General features: G+C 39.3%; 1 protein-coding gene across 3 annotated transcripts in view; it reads left to right on the top strand.

Moving 5' to 3' along the window:
- LOC117293371 (WD repeat-containing protein 19-like) overlaps positions 1 to 22,923 on the top strand; it is a 51,493-nt gene that overhangs the window by 25,930 nt on the left and 2,640 nt on the right. For 2 of the 3 annotated variants that reach the window (XM_033775668.1, XM_033775670.1), the window contains exons 10-31: positions 319 to 425; positions 2,347 to 2,466; positions 3,050 to 3,199; positions 3,748 to 3,895; positions 5,870 to 6,036; positions 7,113 to 7,248; positions 8,427 to 8,488; positions 8,627 to 8,737; positions 10,352 to 10,461; positions 10,785 to 10,842; positions 11,357 to 11,586; positions 12,332 to 12,472; positions 14,180 to 14,269; positions 15,207 to 15,331; positions 15,949 to 15,960; positions 17,796 to 17,977; positions 18,593 to 18,767; positions 19,675 to 19,799; positions 20,133 to 20,214; positions 20,595 to 20,745; positions 21,254 to 21,377; positions 22,519 to 22,595. In XM_033775668.1, the coding sequence (XP_033631559.1) occupies positions 319 to 425; positions 2,347 to 2,466; positions 3,050 to 3,199; positions 3,748 to 3,895; positions 5,870 to 6,036; positions 7,113 to 7,248; positions 8,427 to 8,488; positions 8,627 to 8,737; positions 10,352 to 10,461; positions 10,785 to 10,842; positions 11,357 to 11,586; positions 12,332 to 12,472; positions 14,180 to 14,269; positions 15,207 to 15,331; positions 15,949 to 15,960; positions 17,796 to 17,977; positions 18,593 to 18,767; positions 19,675 to 19,799; positions 20,133 to 20,214; positions 20,595 to 20,745; positions 21,254 to 21,377; positions 22,519 to 22,595 (2,683 nt within the window). The remainder of the gene's footprint in view (positions 1 to 318; positions 426 to 2,346; positions 2,467 to 3,049; positions 3,200 to 3,747; positions 3,896 to 5,869; positions 6,037 to 7,112; positions 7,249 to 8,426; positions 8,489 to 8,626; positions 8,738 to 10,351; positions 10,462 to 10,784; positions 10,843 to 11,356; positions 11,587 to 12,331; positions 12,473 to 14,179; positions 14,270 to 15,206; positions 15,332 to 15,948; positions 15,961 to 17,795; positions 17,978 to 18,592; positions 18,768 to 19,674; positions 19,800 to 20,132; positions 20,215 to 20,594; positions 20,746 to 21,253; positions 21,378 to 22,518; positions 22,596 to 22,923) is intronic. The other variant, XM_033775669.1, reaches the window with a different exon arrangement.

Here is a 22,923-nt window from a genome sequence, read left to right as displayed (position 1 = left end):
TTCAACAACTACAGCCCCCAAGGAAGTAATTTTTTAAGGGAAGCTTTCTACTTACCATTATCTTCAAACCCTGTAAGTTTAATGTAAATCTGTGGACATCATGAAAAAGTACCCGAATCCTTTAAGAGCGATTACCAAATGTATACCTTCCCTTTAAATTCGTTCTCTGCAGTTGTTCATCTAAAAATCAATCCTCATGGATCAAAAGGGCACCTGTCATAATAAATCAATCAATCAATCAATCAATCAATTAATTAATCAATTAATCAATCAATCAATCAATCAGTTATATTTTTCATGATGTCTTTAATTCATCAGGGTTAGAGAAGCTGAAGGACAGGGAATACTTGGGTACAATCATCAACATGTGCGTCAACGCTGACTACGCGGCTGTCTACTTTGAGAACAAGGTTCAGTTACATCTGGTGAGTTTAAGATGAAGTTATAATGGTAGAGAAATATCTAACCAGTGCATCCTGACATCGATGGGTTCCCCAAGCCTTTCTGTCCCCCATTGCTGACTTGAAATCTGCTGTATCAAGTCCTGTGTCAATTTTGAGAATGTCAGTGTAACTGTAAGTTAGTGCGGTCTACAAGGTTTCCTCCTCCCACGCTTAGGGGTCCACAGAACAATATTGGACACTTGTTTGTTGTTGCTCCGGTAGCAGTAGCCAGCAAAACGCATCCTTCTCTGTCTGATTTTTGCTGAGAGCTTGGGTAGGTTCCCGTATAGGACTTTGTTAGTCATATGTTGACTCCCGTGGGTGTTAAGAGCTGTTTTTAATAGCCTTGTGTAGCACCCATTTATCTGCTTTTCCAGTTTTGGAGTAAGAGTCCATGCCTCAGAGCCGTATAACAGCACGGACTCTACTGTTGCAAGGAAGAGGCGCTCCTTGAGCCTTCTAGGAAGGTTTGATTTCCACATATTGGTGAGCTTATTGCATGCCCTCCATGCTGATGCTTTACGTGATTTGATGTCTTTTTTGGTGCTTTCCATCAAGGCTTCTTTGTACTTGAAATGAGTTACTTTCTCAACTACAGAGCCGTCGTTTGTTGTGATGGTTCATTTAATTTCACTTACTCAGGGCCCAATTTCATAGGGCTGCTTTTAAAGTAGAGAATGGTGCTTAACATTTTCCTGCTGAGCAGAAGTGAGCAGGAAACCAGTCACAAATGGTGCATGTGAAATGGTATTTGGGCTGGTTACCTTATTGTGCTAAGCATAATTTTGTTGTGCTTAGCGTCTTTTTGCGCTTAAGCAGCTCTATGAAATTGGGCCCTGGTTTTTAAGCCAAAACCCATTCCACAAGGACTCTCAGAAAAGCTAACTTAATCACTGTAATATCCAAGAACCCTGATGGAGAGAAGACAATGAAGGAAGTTTCAGTTTTAGATGTGGGAGGAAAACCTCTGAGAATTTTTCCAGGGAAAACACACGCAGTCAGGCACAGACTGAAAACCCAGTCCACAAGGACTCTCAGAAAAGCAAACTTAATGACCGTAATAGCCAAGAACCCTGATGGAGAGAAGACAAGGAAGGAAGTTTCAGTTTTAGATGTGGGAGGAAAACCCCAGAGGATTTTTCCAGGGAAACCCATGCGGTCTGGTAGGGAATGAAAACCCAATCCACATTGCCCCCGCCTAAATTTGAACCGGGGTCTTAGAGATGGAAGGCAAGGAAAGATACCACTACACTAACCTGACCACCCAAGAGATAGAAAACAAATAGATGTTAACACAGTGAGCCAAAGAAAGGAGAATGCTTCCTTAATTATTACCCGAGTAATATGCCTGTGATCTTTTTTTTCACAGGACTCGGGAAAGTACTGAGAATACAGTGCTAAATTACATCTGTGTATGGGTAAAAATCCAAACCCCCCCCCCCCAAAAAAAAGATTTTTTTTTAAATAATCTTCCTTAATTTGACAAACTGTATGCAGCAAAATTAGACTTACCAACATAATGCAATAAACTAAGATCAAAGACATAATTGAAAGATCAACAAAATGAAATAGAGGCTGTCTATTGTGCGAACATTGGTTTTTAGAGAGAACTACCCACATCACAAAAAACAAAATTTCTTTGACAAAAATTGTTTGGTCAGTGAATTTTACGTTGGTAGAGACTTGTTTGTGGTCTATAAAGGTTGTTTATTCTGCAAACATTGATTTCGAGAGATGTACACATGTCACAAGAAGTCTGTCGTTGTCGAACTGTTTGCATGAAGCTCTCCAAAATTGTTTGAGCAGTGAGAATCTTACTTAAGTAGAAACTTTTTTTCTGGTCGTCGTCGGCAAAACGCACCGCTCGTTGACCACATCAGTCTGTTTTTTGTCTTTCCTACAGATTGAAACTGAAGGTTCAGGCGATAACGAGGAGAGAGAAACCAGACTTTTTCCTGAGGATGGCCAAGGTGGAATCACATGCCACGCCCTTACATCGGATTTCCTCATCTATGGAACCAGTGTAAGGAAACCTTTCATACATTGGTATAAGTATAAACCTGCATTCAATGTTGGCTCGAAAAACTTTAGTATTGTATTTGTTTTGCTAGTTTTCTTTCCCTTAAAGGTATTATAAAGGATTGGAAAGGGATAAAAAAAAAAAATTTTTTATTTTTATTCTGAAACCTTACTGATAATGAAGGTCATATCAAAACATTTTTGTTTTCTGTGAAATACTTCCTTCTGAAATTTTTCAATCTAGAAACCTAATAAAAATAGCAACAGATGATTGATGTCGTTACAACCATAAATAAGGACAATTGTTATTTTTCAAACAGGCTGAAAATTCTGCCTTGTTTTTCACTATTTCTCCTGACTCACACAACAGATTAAGCCCTTAGTTTCACAGGTTTGTTATTACACAAAACATGAACATTGCTGCAACTATTTTGTAAGCTCTACCAATCATGCATAATACCTTTCAGAATGTCTTCGAGAGGCTTTCCAGGATGACAAACTTGATATTTGAAATCATTCTTGTTTTCTATATCTGGTGAAAACAAAAATAAAGTAGCACAAATTATTATTTTCTCTATGCACTACAGAATGGAGAGTTAATCTTTTTCTACATTGAGGATTGGCAATTTGTCAATGAGTTTAGACACCTGGTGGGCATCAGGAAAGTGTATCCAGACCCCAGTGGCACCAGACTAGTGTTCATTGATGACAAGAGCGATGGCTTTGTCTACAACCCGGTAAGAACTTTATTTTCACTAATAAAAAAAAATCCATCTCTTCGTTAGAGATTGACTTTTTGTAAACCCACATTTTTTGCTGTTTAGAACTGGTGTTTATCCTTTTTTAATAGTTGTTAATGCGCCAGAACACACACACAGTGTGTTGTATTAATAAAATAATAAAAAAAAAAAACAGTTTAAATACCACTTTATGGTCAAAAATGTAGCTCTTTTAAATAGCGGACTGTGTACTGTCATGAAGTTGAGCCAAAAGCACACAATTTCAAGGGATATGTGTGTGAATCAAGATTAAAATCTACTTTAAAAAAAGTGTCCCAACAATATTCAATTTGAAACAAATGTGCCCCTATTTACTTACAAAATATTGACATAATTATGTCTTTCTCTGAGCAGAGTCCATTTCTCATGCTTACTTAGGGATTTTGTGCCCAAAATTCAGCCCAAAATTTCTGCGCTTGCTGTAGAGTTAAAGACTGCTTAGTACTAAGTAGCCTGAAGTTCATTCATTCTTAGCTACCCTTTGACATTACTTCCTTGTGTCGTAGGTCAATGATCAGATCCTGGAGATTCCTGACTTTTCACCGACCGTGAAGGGAGTCCTGTGGGAGAACTGGCCCTATGACAAGGGTGTCTTTGTAGCCTATGATGACGATAAACTTTATACTTACATGTATTCGAGGGAAACTGTTAGAGGTAAGGTTATCTTGTCTCTGTGCATAATTTTTGTTGTTGAAACTTTAAGAATAATTTCCAATTTAAGAATGTTGTTGTATATTTGGTTTGCGGTAACACCATGTGTGTATCTTCTTGTCAGGTAAAGTTTGTTCTTAGAGAACTGTCTTGCTTTGTTCTACTGCCGTGGAGTAGATAATCAGGGGTTCGGGAGACTTCTCAGTTCTGTAAAGAACTGTCCTGCTTTTTAACTATTACCAGGGCGGATGGTATAGAAAATAGACTTGGACTACTACTTTAGCTTATAGGATTGTAATTAACTGTACTGCCGCGGAGTCAGTTCTGAATTGGTCTCAACGTTTTGACTAGCTTGCTCTAGTCATTGTCAGGAGAATATTGGTGTTTGGCAGAAGCCAAGCAGCTGTGCCATGGCAAAACTGTTTCACTAAAAAATGCCATTTTGACAAAGGCAAGTACAAAGATAAGCTGTTTTTGCCATAAAAACCAGGACGAAAGTGTAAAAAGAGGCAGAGATAGGACATGTTATTCAAAACCATACATAGTATGCCTTTAAAACTTTTGGAACTATATAAAAAAAGCGCCCTAAATTCACCCAAAAATCTTATAGAAAATATAAGAACAACTTTTTTGAGCTGGGTTGTTTTGCCACGGAAGGGTCTCTTCATAGAGCTGCTTAAAGGAATGTTACAGAATTGGTAAGAAACAAAAAGCGTGAAGATCACAGATTTACATAAAACTTACACAGTCTAATGATGACGATAGACGAAAAAATGCCTTGAAATTTTCTGTCTGAAATTTCATATTTGATGAGAAATGAACAATCTAATTTTGCGTTTAAAGTAAAGTGCTTACACTGCCAGCAACGTTTTTGCACAACCAAATTTATAGAAAAACCAATTTTGTAATGAACAGCACAAAAAAGTAGCTCAGGCCCATCAAATTATGCTTACCAGAATAAGGTTACCAGCCAAAATACCATTTCACACATGCAACAAGTGAGCGCATCCTTGGCCCAATTTCTTAAAGCTGTTTAATAATAATAGTAGGTATTTGTAATGCGCCAAATCAATCTTTACAGATGTTCAAGGCGCAAGCAGAGACAATGTAAACACAAAATACATGTACAATCCAGTGAATGCTAAACAAACAATATTAATAACACCATTTAAAAACAACAACAATGGGAAGAAATCAGAGGAGAAACCACAGCCAGAGAAAGTCCCGCCAAAGCCGGTCTCTCTATGACAAGAACGTGCAGGCCAAGCCGAGCGAAACCAGGCACACACTAAAACAAAATATGAATAGATCAAAAAAGCAAAGTAGCATTTAGGGAAAACATACACAAATTTAACAATGGAAAGCAACAAAAACTATGCATTTACGAAATACATCTTGAACAGGTGAGTTTTCAGGGCAACTTTGAACTTGTGTACATCGGAAATATTACGAATAATATGAGGGAGTTCGTTCCAGAGAGAAGCTCTAGGATGTGTGAAAGAACGGTCCCCCCATAAATACACAAATACTGCTCAGCAACTTTCTTTGCTAAGCGAAAAAATTAGTGGGGTACCAGTCACTACAATGTAAACTTTATGGAATGTCCGCTGGCTACGTGTTTCTGCCAAGCACAATTTTTCTGTGCTTAGCATGTTTTTGTGCCTACAGGTTTAGAGCTGCTTAAGCACAAAATTTCGCTTAAGCAAAAAAATCCTTGCTTAGTAAAATCAGATTACCAGCCAAGTCTCCACTTAATTGTTATGCTAAGTAAACAACAGCTAAATACCAGTCACAAGCATTGTATATGGCATGAAATTTTTGCCAGTAACATGTGAAAAATAAGCGAACTATTTTCATGCTTACGCAAATTTTTTGCTTAAGCAGCTCTACGAAATTGGCCCTGATGATGTTAATGATGATGGTCTTGCTTGTGTGTTTTGGGGATAAAAATCTCAGCAATGTTTTGTTTACCCTTAGGTCCTTCAGTAACTTTAGCAGATACCACCAAGCTACCGTTTGCCCAGAAGCCTCTGATGTTGTATAACGGTGAGATGACGTGTCAGACTCAGAGTGGTAAAACTGCAATGGTCCAGCTCAACTCTCATAACTTCATTGAGAGGCCTCATGACCTTCAACCTGAACAGGTCAGTGACTGTAATGAAGAGTAAATCATCTATCTGTAAAAACATGCTCTTAGATGGTGAACAGTTTTATAAAATCACTAATAAAACAAATATACATTTTCATGAAAGTTTGTCAACGAGATGGTGCAAGTTTTACAGTTATGATGCCAGCTTCAACCTATTCCTTTAACACTAGTCAACTTGCGGGTAAAGCCATGTAAAACTTCTCTTCTGAGGGAGTGTTGGCACGTTGGCTCCGCAAAGAGCCGGTGTGGTCTTGACGTTTCGAACAGTATACTCTGCTTATCTTCAGAGTAAATTCTTATTATTTACACCCTGCAAAGCATCAAACATCATTTACCCTCAATGGTAGTGGTGCTATATCTGATACCATGTGTGGCATAATCACTTTACTACTGCAGTCTTCGGTCCAACAGTATCAAACAAAATCATGCCATTGGATTTTGAAGTCTTGTGCTTAGATTATTTGTGTTCATTCATACTGTATGTTCAATGTTGCCACTTGCATATAACGTGATTACAAGTGTGAATGAATACAACTTAAAGCACAAAGCCAACAATGGTAATAGTCAAAGACCAGTCTCCACACTTAATGTCACCCAACATATACAAACCTTTGAAACTAAAAGCTCCATGGTCACTGCCTTCAAACTTGTGTGTTTTTTTTTACGGTCATGCAAGATCAAAACTACACGGTTTACTCATTAAATAAAACTAATGCATTTCATGCAAAAATATTTCAAGGGAAGTGTTCCACCATGACCATATTTTAGCATGTAGGTTACATGTGAAAATTCATATTTTCAATCTTACCATTGTTGTAATTTCTAGAACGTATCGAATAGACGTTAACATTTAAATACCTGTCCCACAACATGGCGTCTGTGAGCGTGTTGGTGTGCGTGCCTGTGCCATAGAAATCAAACCAGGAACGCTGCTTGCGCTACGTGCTTAATTTATGTACATGTTTAGATGCACATTGGGCCTACCCTACATTATGGCCACTTTCATAGCAACAAAGGGGTTATTCAATACGGTCTTTTGAGCACCAAAGTCTTTAACATTTCAATCCACAGTTGAAGGATGCCATCATGAAGTGTATTAATCTAAAGAGATTCAAGGAAGCTTGGATGTTGTGTCAGTTGGCCAATAATAGAGAGTCTTGGATGGACTTGGCTAAGGCTGCTGCCACACACATGGAACTGGAATTTGGTACGTAAAACATCTTGTGTCATCTTCTCCTACCCAAACCATGCTCCCATTTCTCAACTGATCCAACAGCTGCACTGGCTCCCTGTAGACAAATAAATAAAATAAAACATGTAATAATAACAGTAATAATAATAATAATAGTACAATGTATTTATAAAGCGCTCTAATAACAGGGGAAAGTACCACAGCGCTGTACACACAATTTTAACAAAAAGCATAGAATAAACAAAAAGCAAGCAAATCAGTTGAACAAGTGGGTTTTGAGAGATTTCTTGAAGACTGCTAGTGAGCTAGAGTGGCGGATGCTTTAAGGTAAATTATTCCAGAGTTTGGGGGCAGCAGCGTGGAAGCTTTTTTCCCCAGTAGTGGTGCGTGTTCTCCGGGTGTACATGTACATCGTTGTAACCCCTTCACTCTGTAACAAATTGCCACCGACGTTCAAAGACTCGCCCACCATCGAGCTGATTAAGTCGCACCTTAAGACTCATCTTTTTAAGCAGTATTTTTTAACATTGTAAATTTGAATTGTCATTTAATTGTTCATACTTTTTACATTGTAAAATGAAAATCTTGTTAGTATTGTTCTTTTTTTTTGATCAGTATTTATGACATTGACATTGTTTTTAACTTTTGTAAATCTCATCTTTTTAAAATGGTTGTTTAACACTTTAACTTTCTGTATCTAGATTCCTTAAAATTATTTTTTCTGTGTAATACTTTTATTGTTGTTGTTTTCCAGTGCCTTGAGGCGGATTCTATCTGCTATGTTTTTTGCGCTTTATAAATTTCTCTTTATTATTATTATTAATATTATAAATGCATAGGAGCCACAATTTTCTCAAGGTTACTTTTACATTTCGCAAACCACAAGAAAATTTGGAGATAGAGCATTTTCAATTGCCTGCCCTAGCATTCGGAAGTCCTTCCACACTACATTGAGAATTCTAGCTCTATGGTCAAGTTCAAAGGGCCATTAAAGACACACTTGTTTGATCTGTACTGTCTCTGCCTGGCTTGGCGTGCGTATGCTCGTCGAAGAGAGCTTAGCTTTAGCTAGACTCTCTACTCTTGTCTGAGTGCTTCTGACTGGCCGAGTAATTTTCCACTTTGGTTGCCAAACATTATTTCCATTGTTTCCAAATGTAGAAATTAACCATCTTTATTGTCTCTTCTTTCAGCTGTTCGTGTTTACCGTAATATTGGTGAGGCTGGCATGGTCATGCCACTACAGCAAATTATGGTAAATAGTTCTATACTTTGGGTTAAATGAGTGAGTTTTTTAAAAGGTTTACTTGAGTCAAATAGGTTAATGAAAGATTTGGGATGGTCGGGGTTACTTAGCGATTTCATAATTTGGATAATACCTTTGTTTGAACAGGGAATTGATGACCGTAATCTTCTGGCTGGTCATCTAGCAATGTTCCAGGGAGATTGTAATCTGGCTCAAGACCTCTTCTTAGCCTCCAGTAGACCAATCACTGCACTTGAGGTAAGCTCAAAGGAACACGTTGCCTGGATCGGACAAGTTGGTCTATAAAAAGCGTTTGAAAACATTTGTTATGAAATGCATATGGTTAGAAAGATGTTTTAAAAGTAGAAAAAGTATCACTCAAAATTGCATGGTTTTCCTTTTACGTTGCGAACTAACACGGTCGGCCATTTATGGGAGTCAAAAATTTTGACTCCCATAAATGGCGACCGTGTTAGTCGACGAGGTAAAAAGAAAACCACACGATTTTGAGGCATGTTTGTGTAGATCATTGTATTTTACTTTTACAACATCTTTCTACCCATATGCATTTTATAACAAACGGTTACAGAACGCTTTTTAAAGACCAACTCGACCGATCCAAGGCAACGTGTTCCTTTAAAGACACTGGACACCATTGGTAGTTATCAAAGACCAGTCTTCTCACTTGGTGTATCTCAACATATGCATAAAATAACAAACCTGTGAAAATTTGAGCTCAATCAGCCATCGAAGTTGTGAGATAATAGTAAAAGAAAAAACCCTTGTCACGCGAAGTTGTCTGCTTTCAGATGCTTGATTTCGAGACCTCAAATTCTAAATCTGAGGTCTCGAAATCAAATTCTTTGAAAATTACTTCTTTCTCGAAAAATACTCTATTTCAGGAGGAGCCGTTTCTCACAATGTTTTTATACTATCAACCTCTCCCCATTACTCATTACCAAGTAAGGTTTTATGCTAGCAATTATTTTGAGCAGTGTCCACTGCCTTTAAGGCCTTGTCACACAGGGCATTTTTACATGTAATGTGATCACAACCAACTGCACTGTCTGCAAGAGGAAAGACTGAGGTAACAGACATTTTTCTATTAATGTCTGCAAATATTTTGAATCCTCACCATTGTATACATATAATGATAATAATAATAATAATAATAATAATAATAATAATAATAATAATAATAATATTTGGTTTTTATATAGCGCGTTATAGCAATGAGGTAACTAGAAGAGGGGACTATTTCCCTCGACCATGGCCTCGGGAAATAGGTCCCTCTTCTGTTCACTCAAAGTCCCTCGGGGGCAATAGACGTATACTAGTTACCTCATTGCCAGTCAATGCATGTACATTAGTGCCTTTATTTATCTACTTATTGCATAGTTTCTTGTAAAGTGCTTGGGTACCCATTGTAAGAGCCCTCTATAAATACCATTGACCTTTAACCCTTGTACTTAACCCTTTAGAGACCACTCGTGTATAATCATCACTAAACAACCAGACATATCATTCATTTATTCAATACCCATTATTATAAATAAATAAATAAATACAGAGTATTTATAGGGCGCCGAAATCCACCAAAATGAGGTGCTCAAGGGGCGCAAGAGGGGAAACCGCACACAGCAAGAAAAATAAGACAAATAGACCAATTAAACATAGGTGACATTAAACAATGTGGTTTTTAACTTAGTCTTCAAAATATTGAGAATAGAAATGTTGCGAATGTGAAGAGGTAAATCTTTCCAGAGTGTGGGTCCTGCATCGGAAAATGACCTATTATGATGGTTATTATTACCGATCATGTATAATACCTTGATCTAAAGTTAATTCATTCTCGTTGCTCCTGATATTCAGATGAGGAGAGACTTGCTTCACTGGGACCAAGCCCTCAAGTTGGCCAAGACTCTATCCCCAGGCCAAATCCCTTACATCTCCAAGGAATACGCTCAGCAGTTGGAGTTCACGTAAGTACCCCTCAACCTCAAAGACTATAACGTTATGGCTGCCTTGTGCATGATTGAGCGCCCTCTTGTTGTCAAGCCTTGTCTTGTTTTAGATTCAGTATCCGCACATGATTTAGCCAGTCTTTTTTGTCACTCTGTTTGCCAACTTGTAGTGCTATGATCTGGGATGATTTCCCAACTTTTGTGGAGCGTTGTGACTGAGCTGTCTGGCACACCAATTACCCCATGTATTTTTACAGCATGTATTTTTACTAAAATAAAAACTGACGGTGTTCCCCAACTTTTCCCTAATCATCTTCCTTGTTTTTTTTTTTTTCATTCAGCGGTGACTATGGGAGTGCTCTGTCCCACTTTGAGAAGGGAGTGACAAGAGATAAAGAGGTAGGGTATATATGACCTGCAGAATTTGTTTAATTTTTCAGGGCTTGTAGCTGTAAACTTCTACTGGACCAGAGAATTTGTTGCAAGACTGGAATCAAAACGAAAAGAACAATATCTACACAGTTTCCCATTTCAGTTGATTTTGGTACTAAAAGAAATTTGTTTCCATAATATGTCTTATAGGTAACATTTCAATACTCAACAGAATCGAAAGATAGTTGTTGTTATCAAATTAAAATACAAATGCTGTGAGGTGTTGCTATTCAAAAATAGAAAACCGCCAAACTTGAACAGTCGCCAAACTTGAACAGTCGTAAGTGGCCCAATGCTAAAAGTCACTGGCCTCGGATCTGCTATCCAGTGTTAGTTTTTTAGTAAAAATTTGTCCTCAATAAAAACCAACAAAATGATCTCTTTCAAGACTTTGTTCTCTAGGTTGCTAAAAAGATCAAATGTATGATACCTAGAATTGTATTTTTAAAAAAGATTTTGGCTTTTAATTTTCTTTGATTAGCAACGAGAGCACGATGAGTCGTGTGCTGCCGGTGTTGCCCGTATGTCCCTCCGCATGGGAGACATCAGACGCGGTGTCAGCATGGCCAGTAAGATGCCGAGTCGTACATTGAAGCGTGATTGCGCCGCCATCTTGGAAAACATGAAGCAATACTCAGAGTCAGCCCAGCTGTATGAGAAGGGCCAATACTACGATAAGGCTGCGTCGGTCTACATACGCAGCAAGAACTGGTAGGTTTAAACACATCTTTTCACTGTCTAAATTAATTGTGGGATTTGAACCAAGAAAAAATGACCTATGTCAAGATGTTGACAGATAGGGAGACCACTAACATAGGGCTAAATAGCTCAGTTGGCAGTACAGGTGTGTGTCAATCTGGAAGTCGATGGTTCAAGTCCTGCTCGAGTCAATTGTCTTTGTTCCAGATTGGGTAGAGGTGTCAGTTCTTACACAACCAATGGAAAATGACTCCCCTCCCAAAATTGTTTTAAAATGTTCAAATCAATACAAATAGTTGTCTTTATGCTGTTATAAGATCTGAAAGCATATCACATTCATGGTTAGTAGAATTGTGTGTATTAATAGTGTGTTGGTGACAGATTATAGCAGTTGAATCTATTCATCTATGGAAAAAGGAAAGTCCATGATTAATCTAACCGTCCTACTGATAGGTTAGTTGTTTCATCATAGCCTCTTTAAGCGGGTAGACAGCAGGGTCCAATTTCATAGAGCTGCTTAAGCAAAAAATTTGCTTAAAGCACGAATATAGCTCGCTTATTTTTCACATGTAACTGGCAAAAAATTCATGCCATACACATTGCTTGTGACTAAGATTTTGATTTTGTTTACTTAGCATAACAATTGAGTGGAGTCTTGGTCGGTCATCTGATTTTACTAAGCCAGGATTTATTTTGCTTAAGCAAGTCATAAGCTAAGATGGTTAGTTTTAATATTATTTATATTTTTGCCTTACAGGGCCAAAGTGGGTGAGTTGTTGCCTAACGTCACGTCGCCTAAGATCCACATTCAGTATGCTAAAGCTAAGGAAGCAGATGGCCGTCACAAAGATGCCGCTTTGGCTTATGAGAACGCCAAGGACTGGGACAATGTTATCAGGTACAAGGCCCCCTCCCCCTCCTCCAGAATATGCTCAAGAAATTGTCATTATTTTGAATGGCCCCTTAATACTATCCCCAAGATGGAAATAATATGAAAACTTAGAATGTAATGTATAGTCGGGTAGGAGATTGCCTGGAACTGGTTGCCTGTAAGTTGCCTCGTCAGGTAGGAGATTGCCTGGAACTGGTTGCCTGTAAGTTGCCTCGTCGGGTAGGAGATTGCCTGGAACTGGTTGCCTGTAAGTTGTCTCGTCGGGTAGGAGATTGCCTGGAACTGGTTGCCTGTAAGTTGCCTCGTCGGGTAGGAGATTGCCTGGAACTGGTTGCCTGTAAGTTGACTCGTCGGGTAGGAGATTGCCTGGAACTGGTTGCCTGTAAGTTGCCTTGTCGGGTAGGAGATTGCCTGGAACTGGTTGCCTGTAAGTTGCCTCGTCGGGTAGGAGATTGCCTGGAACTGGTTGCCTGTAAGTTGCCTCGTCGGGTAGGAGATTGCCTGGAACTGGTTGCCTGTAAGTTGCCTCGTTGGGTAGGAGATTGCCTGGAACTGGTTGCCTGTAAGTTGCCTCGTCGGGTAGTAGATTGCCTGGAACTGGTTGCCTGTAAGTTGCCTCGTTGGGTAGGAGATTGCCTGGAACTGGTTGCCTGTAAGTTGCCTCGTCGGGTAGTAGATTGCCTGGAACTGGTTGCCTGTAAGTTGCCTCGTTGGGTAGGAGATTGCCTGGAACTGGTTGCCTGTAAGTTGCCTCGTCGGGTAGGAGATTGCCTGGAACTGGTTGCCTGTAAGTTGCCTCGTCGGGTAGGAGATTGCCTGGAACTGGTTGCCTGTAAGTTGCCTTGTCGGGTAGGAGATTGCCTGGAACTGGTTGCCTGTAAGTTGCCTCGTCGGGTAGGAGAATGCCTGGAACTGGTTGCCTGTAAGTTGCCTTGTCGGGTAGGAGATTGCCTGGAACTGGTTGCCTGTAAGTTGCCTTGTCGGGTAGGAGATTGCCTGGAACTGGTTGCCTGTAAGTTGCCTCGTCGGGTAGGAGAATGCCTGGAACTGGTTGCCTGTAAGTTGCCTCGTCGGGTAGGAGATTGCCTGGAACTGGTTGCCTGTAAGTTGCCTCGTCGGGTAGGAGATTGCCTGGAACTGGTTGCCTGTAAGTTGCCTCGTCGGGTAGGAGATTGCCTGGAACTGGTTGCCTGTAAGTTGCCTCGTCGGGTAGTAGATTGCCTGGAACTGGTTGCCTGTAAGTTGCCTCGTCGGGTAGGAGATTGCCTGGAACTGGTTGCCTGTAAGTTGCCTCGTCTGACATGGCCCTTCTGGTCTAAAAATGCTCTTCTAAATTCCTTTTTTATTTCTTAAATTTGATCAAACTCTTAGTACACACTTGGAGCAAGAGGAAGGAGTTATTGTTTAAATTGACCTTAGAATTTTGTTTTCAGCTTCTTTAGAATTATATGAGATTTGAGGCATTGCATGGTAATGAATCAAGGTAAATTTGGTTTTCGGTTAACACAATGTGTAAATCTACTTGCTGGATAGATTATGTTCTTTTGAGAACTTGTTTTGCTTTATATTCTACTACCCAATACTGATTTTTCGGGAGACTTCTCAGTTTAGGAATTAGTTATTGCAGATACACATCTTACTTGGTAATTCAACCCTGATCCTCCTTTTGCAAGGATAAAAAATAAACCTTTGAGATTTCTTTGTGTTTTTCAGAATCCAGTTGGACTTTCTGCGCAATCCAGAGGAGGCAGTGCGTATTGTCAGAGACACTGGATCTGTTGAAGGAGCCAAGATGGTGGCTAGGTAAGAAGCTCATTAATTGCAACAAATAGTTTAAATTGTCTGATGTTTCGACCCTAGCAGAGTCTTTCTCGAAGGCTAAATGACAACACAACAAACATCAACAGGTAAAAGTTAAAACAAAATGTGACAAAGAAGACAAAATGTAAAAAAAGAATAAAGGAGGTAAAGAGGATCACCAAAGCGATACTTCAACAGAGAGGATCAAAATGAGAAAATACTTTAAGCTGTTGCAAACTGCTGCTAACCAAAAGGACCCATGGTTTACATGCAAAACAAAATTGATGGCCTGACATTTCGACCCTAGCAGAGTCTTTCTTGAAGGCTTAAGACAACCCACATAAACAGGTTGAAGTTGTACAGCCTGTAACAAATAACCTATACCAAACAAGACAAAATGTAACAAAGAACAAGGGCTCAGGTAATTGCTGAGCTTTAACCTCCCACGAAATACCCTTTCATATTCAGTGTAATACATTGCAGGCATGCAACTCTTACGCGTTTCCGTGGAATTCCGCGTAAAAAAAAATATTAAAAAAATTAAAGATTTTTTTTGTTTGATTTTTGCACCTCAGAGCATAATAAACCTCAACATTTTCTAGGGTACCATTGTGGGTGTCATGTCCCGTGGCTTTTCGGCTGCCTCGCTCCGCACTTTTCCCCTTTTTTTTCAACGGGCAGTTGCATGCCTGATATTGGTGTGTATTGTCGTCAGTAGAAATTCATTGGAGCAAGAAGTCGATAGACCCTGCGCACAACACGCAATGCACCTACACAGACCCACCATATCCACCATTTTAGCAGTCTAAATGTACACAAAGGAAATAACTACCAAAAAGGCAGAACTGGTTGACATGCATTGTTCGGAGGTGTGTTCAGCGATGTACAAAGGGTCTATAGATTGCCTTTTACCTGGAATTCTGCCATTCTACTCCCACAGGTTTTTCCAGAAGTTGAATGACTTTGGTTCAGCGATCCAGTTCCTGGTGATGTCCAAGTGCAACGACGAGGCGTTCCAGCTTGCTCAACAACACAACCAAATGGAGATCTATGCTGAGATAATCGGTATGTGGCTTCACTCTCTCATCCGGGCCCAATTTCATGGCTCACCTCATTCTCATTTCATGGCTCTGCTTACCACGGAATGTGGTACGTCGTGGCTGAGTAGTCTAGGGTGGTGTATTCAAATCCTGTAATTTACCGGTGCTTCTGGCAACACTGCCTACATCCTTACAGACTGTAACCCTGTTTCAGCCTCATGAGTTGCTGGCAATGTGCGCCTAGTGGCAGTTGATTTGCAGTACTGTGCTTGATTTTGGCATGGGGTGTCCCATTTCATGTGTGGCAAACTTTCAGAAGTTATTTAGGTTAAGTAGCTTCCACCTTACAGTTGGCTGTCTGGCTTTGTGATGTTGGGCAATATCTGATTTAATTTTTTATTTTTTTTGTTTTTACTAATTTCTTGATTTTGGAACGAGGCTTCAGATTTGATGTCTAACAAACTTACAGTACACCATTGTTAACATTTTTAGATTTTAATTGATTACTAATTGATTATTTGTTTTTTTACTTTCATCTTAACATCGCACTTGACTCAATCCCTCCCCCCTCATCATCAATAATCATCGTCATCATCATCATCATCATTGTGATTTCCATCACCATGGTTACACATCACACAGAGGGTAACGAGGGTGAGTACAGGTCACATGATGTCCCAGGTCGAAATTCCAGTTGAACCTACATGTAGTTAAACTGGGTTTAACTGGAACTAGTTGAAACCAGTTGATAAACTAGTTAAACATAGTTAAAACCAGTTGGTTTGATATGGAAAATGGACAGAGACCAACTGGTTTATAATTTCAACCTAGTCGAACACAGTTAAACCTAGTCCAAACCAGTTGGTTAATATGGAAAATGGACGAATTTGATCACTATCCAGTTGAACCAGTTGACCCCAGATAACTAGGTTCAACTGGAATTTTGACCTGGGGTTCTAATGTGTCACGTTACATAATTAAAAAATCATTTTAGAATCTTAAAACTATCAAGTCTATGTTTTCTAATTTGTATTGTTTGTTTAATTGCTGTCCGTTTGTTTACTTCACATACATGTTCTGCTTCAGAGTTATATATACGTTGTTTAACCATGGTTAAACCTTTATGTAGTTATCTACCGTAGCAGTTAGTATTTATTTATTCGTCTATTTAGTGCTGTTTATCCTGTTTTGTTCTGTAATCTTGTAACGGGCACATCTTCCACAAGCCGCGGCTTTTAGGATGATGCCTCTCTGTGATGTGAATGTGGAAATAAATGGGCGGAAGGTATAGAAAATTGGCTGGGACTACTACTTTAGCTTATAGGATCGGGAGTCAGTTCTTGGATTGGTCTCTGGATTATTATTATAGATGTTAAATTTGCATTGGGGATAAAGAATATTAATTTTGGTTTTTACCCATACACCGATGTGTGTTAGCACTGTATACTCAGTACTTTCCCGAGTCATGTGAACAAATATCACAGGCATGTTACTCGGGTGGGATTCGAACCCACGACCCTTGCGATTCTAGAGCAGTGTCTTACCAACTAGACTACCGAGGTTGCCCGGCAGCTAGAGGCAGTCCGAATCCTATGTTTTGGCAGCGGGTACCGCAACGATATAATAGATGTTAAATTTGCATCAGGGATAAAGAATATTAATTTTGGTTTTTACCCATACACCGATGTGTGTTAGCACTGTATACTCAGTACTTTCCCGAGTCATGTGAACAAATATCACAGGCATGTTACCCGGGTGGGATTCGAACCCACGACCCTTGCGATTCTAGAGCAGTGTCTTACCAACTAGACTACCGAGGTTGCCCGGCAGCTAGAGGCAGTCCGAATCCTATGTTTTGGCAGCGGGTACCGCAACGATATACTGAGTATACAGTGCTAACACACATCGGTGTATGGGTAAAAACCAAAATTAGTATTCTTTATCCCCGATGCAAATTTAACATCTATTATATCGTTGCGGTACCCGCTGCCAAAACATAGGATTCGGACTGCCTCTAGCTGCCGGGCAACCTCGGTAGTCTAGTTGGTAAGACACTGCTCTAGAATCGCAAGAGTCGTGGGTTCGAATTCCACCCGAGTAACATGCCTGTGATATTTGTTCACATGACTCGGGAAAGTACTGAGTATACAGTGCTAACACACATCGGTGTATGGGTAAAAACCAAAATTAATATTCTTTATCCCTGATGCAAATTTAACATCTATTATATCGTTGCGGTACCCGCTGCCAAAACATAGGATTCGGACTGCCTCTAGCTGCCGGGCAACCTCGGTAGTCTAGTTGGTAAGACACTGCTCTAGAATCGCAAGGGTGGTGGGTTCGAATCCCACCCGAGTAACATGCCTGTGATATTTGTTCACATGACTCGGGAAAGTACTGAGTATACAGTGCTAACAAACATCGGTTTATGGGTAAAAACCAAAATTAATATGGATTATTATTATTGTTTTCATTATTATTCTGGGCAGGTGAAGACGCCACTCAGGAAGATTACCAGAGCATCGCGTTGTACTTTGAGAGTGAGAAGAATCATCTCATGGCAGGGAAGTTCTTCCTTCTGTGCCAGCAGTACGGCCGCGCCCTCAAGCACTTCTTGAGGTGCCCCACTACGAATGAAGACAACCAGGCTGTGGAGATGGCCATCGAGACGGTACGTTTTAAATCATGAATCAGAGAATCAGGTGTCTCTATATAATTCTTTTTTTCGTGCCTTTGTGTTGACCTCTTCTGTCCTAATGTCCACATTTTATATGTAATGCTTACTCACATCTTAGAAAGGACAACTTTATCTATGGGATTCAAGGCACTGCGGAGTAGATTTTGTTTGTACTTGGGTGACTTCTCTACTGCCGCAAAGTAGATTTTTTTGGAATTCGGGAGACTTCTCAGTTCTGAAAAACTGTCCTACTGACTGGTGTTTTTGTTTAGCAGAGTGTGGGTTCGAGTCCCGGTCTTGACACTTGTGTCCCTAAGCAAGACACTTATCACTAAAATTGCTTATCTCCACACAGGGGTAAACGGGTACCTGTGAGGGCAGAATCGGTTCTTTTGATTGATTTAGCTTAGTAGCGCATAGTTTTGCACAGGCTCCCCACTCCACAGGGAGCTTACATGGTTCTAAAGGAATGAATTAAAAGGCCCAGTGACCAGGGGTAATGATGTTGGAGCGCTTTTAAAAGCCCTGCGCTAGTGAAAAGTGTGATTTAAAAAACGATTATTTTTGTTACTACATGTCGTATTAACTACTACCTTTATATCTTTCCAGGTTGGTCGCGCTAAGGATGAGCAGTTAACCCATCAGCTGATTGATTACTTGATGGGAGAGACGGACGGGATGCCCAAGGATGCCAAGTACTTATTCCGTCTCTACATGGCCCTCAAGCAGCACCGGGAGGCGGCCAGGACAGCTATCATTATCGCAAGAGAAGAACAGATAGCTGGTAAGTAGGATTTGAAACTTTGCATGGTGGGACCAAAGATCACGCCTGATCCAAGTGGGGGTCGATCAAAGGTTAATAAAGTAATAATAATATGTCTTATTGAATGATTTAATCATTTGGATTTATATAACATTTGATTGGTAGAACATGCTTTTTGCATCATCCTTTATTTTGCTATGTTCTTTGTGAGTTATCTAAAAACCTTTATCTTCCAGTACGCGCTAATCCACCAATCAGATGATCGAACTACTAGGGGGATAAAAACATGTATGCTACAACCTCTGTTTTATATCATACTTCCTCTGTTTTTATTACACAGTGCGTATTGTGAAATGTCATTTTGTCACGCTCCGTATACGGACAGTGCAAAAGTTACACTCTAAACTTTATGCGCGTGAACTAACGCTCTGAAGTTTTAAATTTTGCACGTTGCAAGTGAGACTGGAAGATAAATTCATTATCACACGCGCGCTCGTGAAATACAAAAAAATATAGCGCGTCTGCGTGCCATATCCAACTCGGCCTTCGGCCTCGTTGGATATGGGACGCAGAAGCGCTATATTTTTTCCGTATTCCACTCGCGCTTGTGTGATAACTTATAATAAAATGTATCTCTTTTGTGCTTTGTTGCAGATAATACTAAGTGAAATCTGTTTTTCTTTTTATTTTATTTTCACCTGAAGATTTTGGAACTGCTTGATTACTTTTATCAAATATAAATGTATACAATAATTTTACATTATTAAAAGCTTTTGCAGGTTTTTAACGTAAGGTTTCTATTGCCATTAGTTTTAAGAGTTAGTACCAAATGTTTACCTTCCCTTTAAACGGAATAGTCCAGTTTTCACCTCGGTGATTATATTCTGTCAATGACAGTTAACATTTTTGTTTGTTGATTTGTTATCAGGTAATTACCGTAACGCCCACGACGTCCTTCTGAGCATGTACCGTGAACTGAAGAATCAAAAGATCAAGATCCCAACCGAGATGGCGACCAATCTCATGATCCTCCATAGCTACATCTTGGTCAAGGTATAACACCATAGTTTGCTGTCATGGTCGAGTGGTCTAGGGTTGTGGACTCAAGCTCTGTAGCCTACAGGCCCTACCTTCATATAGTTGCTTTAACATCAAAAATTATGATTACCAGAATAAGGTCACCAGCCAAAATACAGTGTCACATGTACAATTTGTGACTGGTATTCGGCTCATTACTGCTAAGCAGGGATTTTTAAGCAGTATTTTCTGCTTTAGCAGCTCTATGAAATTGGGCCAAGAATGTGGGTTCAAATCCTTGCCTATTTATTTCCTGATATCGGTTCTGTTTGTCAAGATACTGATTTGTGTTTCTTCCTTGATTACCAGATTCATGTGAAGCGGGGTGATCACAAGAAAGGAGCAAGGATGCTGATCAGAGTCGCCAATAACATCAGCAAGTTTCCTGCTCGTAAGTCAAAACCATTTTTCATACAATTTAATTTAAGTATTTAAATTTTTTGTATTTGCAATGGTGTCTCTTAAAATAACAAACTTATTATTTTTTCTCCCCTTTCAACCTTTGATCTTGTTGTTTGTGTTTCGAACTTCTTGTGGTCAAACAAGCCCGTTCCCTTTCATGAAGAAATAATGTTTTTAAACTGTGTTTATACTTTTATGGTGTTTATGCTATTTTAAATGTATAATGATAATTAATGAACTATTTGTTTACTGATTTAATGGTTAACTGGATATTTTGCTGTGATTTACTGTACAGCGTTTTGAGATTTTTATGTAAAACGCTAAAAGGAAAAATAATTATTATTATTATTATTTGATGTATTATTTCAGATATTGTTCCCATCCTGACCTCGACGGTGATCGAGTGCCACCGGTCAGGGCTGAAGAATTCCTCGTTTAGTTACGCGGCGATGTTGATGCGGCCGGAGTATCGAAATAAGATTGATCTCAAATATAAGAAGAAGATTGAAGCTATCGTCAGGTTAGAAAGGAAAAAAAAAGATTGTTAGTTTGGGTTACCCTTACGCAGATGTGTATACTCAGCACTTTCAAAAGTTCTGTGAAAAAAAACCCACAGGCATATTATGCTGATGGTGGGGTTCAAACCAACGACCTTTGTAAATCTAGAGCAGTGTCACACAAACGAGATCACCCGCACGAGAGTCCCCGGATGGCTGAAACTGCTTCTAATTTTGTTTTCACAGAACTCGGGGTATAGTTAATATTCTTGATCCCAGATGCAAATTTAACATCTATTAAACTCATTGCTGTTCCTCCTTCTCATCATCTGTGAAATGTTTGTTTGAAATACCAAATCAAATATGTTTTGATATATTGTTTTAATTTATCTCCACTTGAAAATCAGATAAAACAGATTTTTCTATACTGTTCAATTATTTTAATTTAACTTCCCCAAATCAAAAACCCCCAGATAAAACACAAAGTCTTTCATTTGTATTTCATGTAAGCTCTTTCTTTCTTCCCTCTAGAAAACCAGATAAATCAGAGCAGGATGAGGACACGTCTCCTTGTCCGTATTGCCAATATAGCCTGGAAAACACTGAGCTTGTCTGCCCTGAGTGTAAAAACAACATTCCCTACTGTGTGGTTACAGTGAGTATTAATGATTGCCAGGCTACCCTCGTATACATGGTCAGGCCTGTATGCTTCGTTTATGAAAGGGCAAGGGCACCAAGGCATTTTCTCCTGGGTAAAGGGCACCCTATGAGGAAATTGTAAATTTTTACTGTAGCATTTCAAGGGCACCAAGGCAATGACCAGGGGCAACGGAGGCAATCGCCTTTGTTGCCTCCGTGAAGTATTAGGCCTGCCGTGTTTTCTTGAAAAAGGAGTACCTTATTTCAAAGATATAGTTCTCGTTTAGAATGCGGTATACATTTTTTCCTTAGAAGTAAGAAAATGTTTTAATGTGATTTTATTGTTGAGAAAATAAGAATTAGCTGTTGCAAACTGCTTACCAACCAAAAGGACCTACTATGGAATAATGGGCCTGATGTTTCGACCCTAGTGAGTCTTTCTCGATGGCTCATGACAATTATTATTATTATTATTATTATTTTATTTGCCATAACAGTACAAAACAAAAAACATTGACAATATACCCTGAGATGGGCAAGGGACAACAAAAGCAAATACATACTATGATCCGTAGATCTGATCTACGTTTGAAACCAAGGCATCCAGGGCGATTCCATGCGACTGCTACAGTCGATCTTTTGACTTCTTACACGTCCAGTCACTCCTAACTGTTTCAGACATCAAACTTTTCATGTACTTATATAAACATTTGGTTCGGCGCTCCTCTGAAACAGGTGTTAAAGGCAGTGGACACAATTGGTAATTACTCAAAATAATTGTTAGCATAAAACCTAATTTGGTAACGGGTAATGGGGAGCTGTTGATAGTATAAAATCTTGTAAGAAATGGCTCCCTCTGAAGTAACATAGTGTACGAGAAAGAAGTAATTTTCTACAAGTTTGATTTAGTGACCTCAGATTTAGAATTTGAGGTCTTGAAATTAAGCATCTGAAAGCAAACAACTTCGTGTGACAAGGGTGTTTTTTCTTTCATTATTATCTCGCAACGTTGACGACCGATTGAGCGCAAATTTTCATAGGTTATTATTTTATGTATATGTTGAGATACACTAGGTGAGAAGACTGGTCTTTGACAATTACCAATAGTGTCCACTGTCTTTAAACACAAAAAATAAACTGATGTTTTTTTTCTTCAGGGTCAACACATGGTGAGAGATGATTTCGCCTCCTGTCCAAACTGTGACTTCCCTGCTCTTCATTCAGAATTCACAAGGTATGAAAAGTTATTTGAACAGATTTTAGTCAAATTTTGGGCTGAGCAAAAGAAAAATTGACGAGAGAGGGACTTTAACCTGTGACCTTTGGATTAACTGCCAGCACTCTACCACCAACTGAGCCTTCTAGCCATACTGCTGGCTGCTCCATATTTTGTCAATATCTTTGTGTTTATTACAATAGTTGTATTCTCCATAGACTGCGTGTCTATTCACTATTTAAGTTCTGTGCTTACAAATACTTATGAGATTCTTAACAAATAAGTTTGTTGGTTGACTTAAAGTCATCTGGAAGTGGTATTTTGTCAAAATAAAGCTTTTGTCACT

Source organism: Asterias rubens, chromosome 8 (genome assembly GCF_902459465.1).
Source record: "Asterias rubens chromosome 8, eAstRub1.3, whole genome shotgun sequence".
Lineage (NCBI taxonomy): Eukaryota > Metazoa > Echinodermata > Asteroidea > Forcipulatida > Asteriidae > Asterias > Asterias rubens.
The sequence above is the reverse complement of the archived record's forward strand: the minus strand, read 5'-3'. Positions and strand labels throughout refer to the sequence as shown.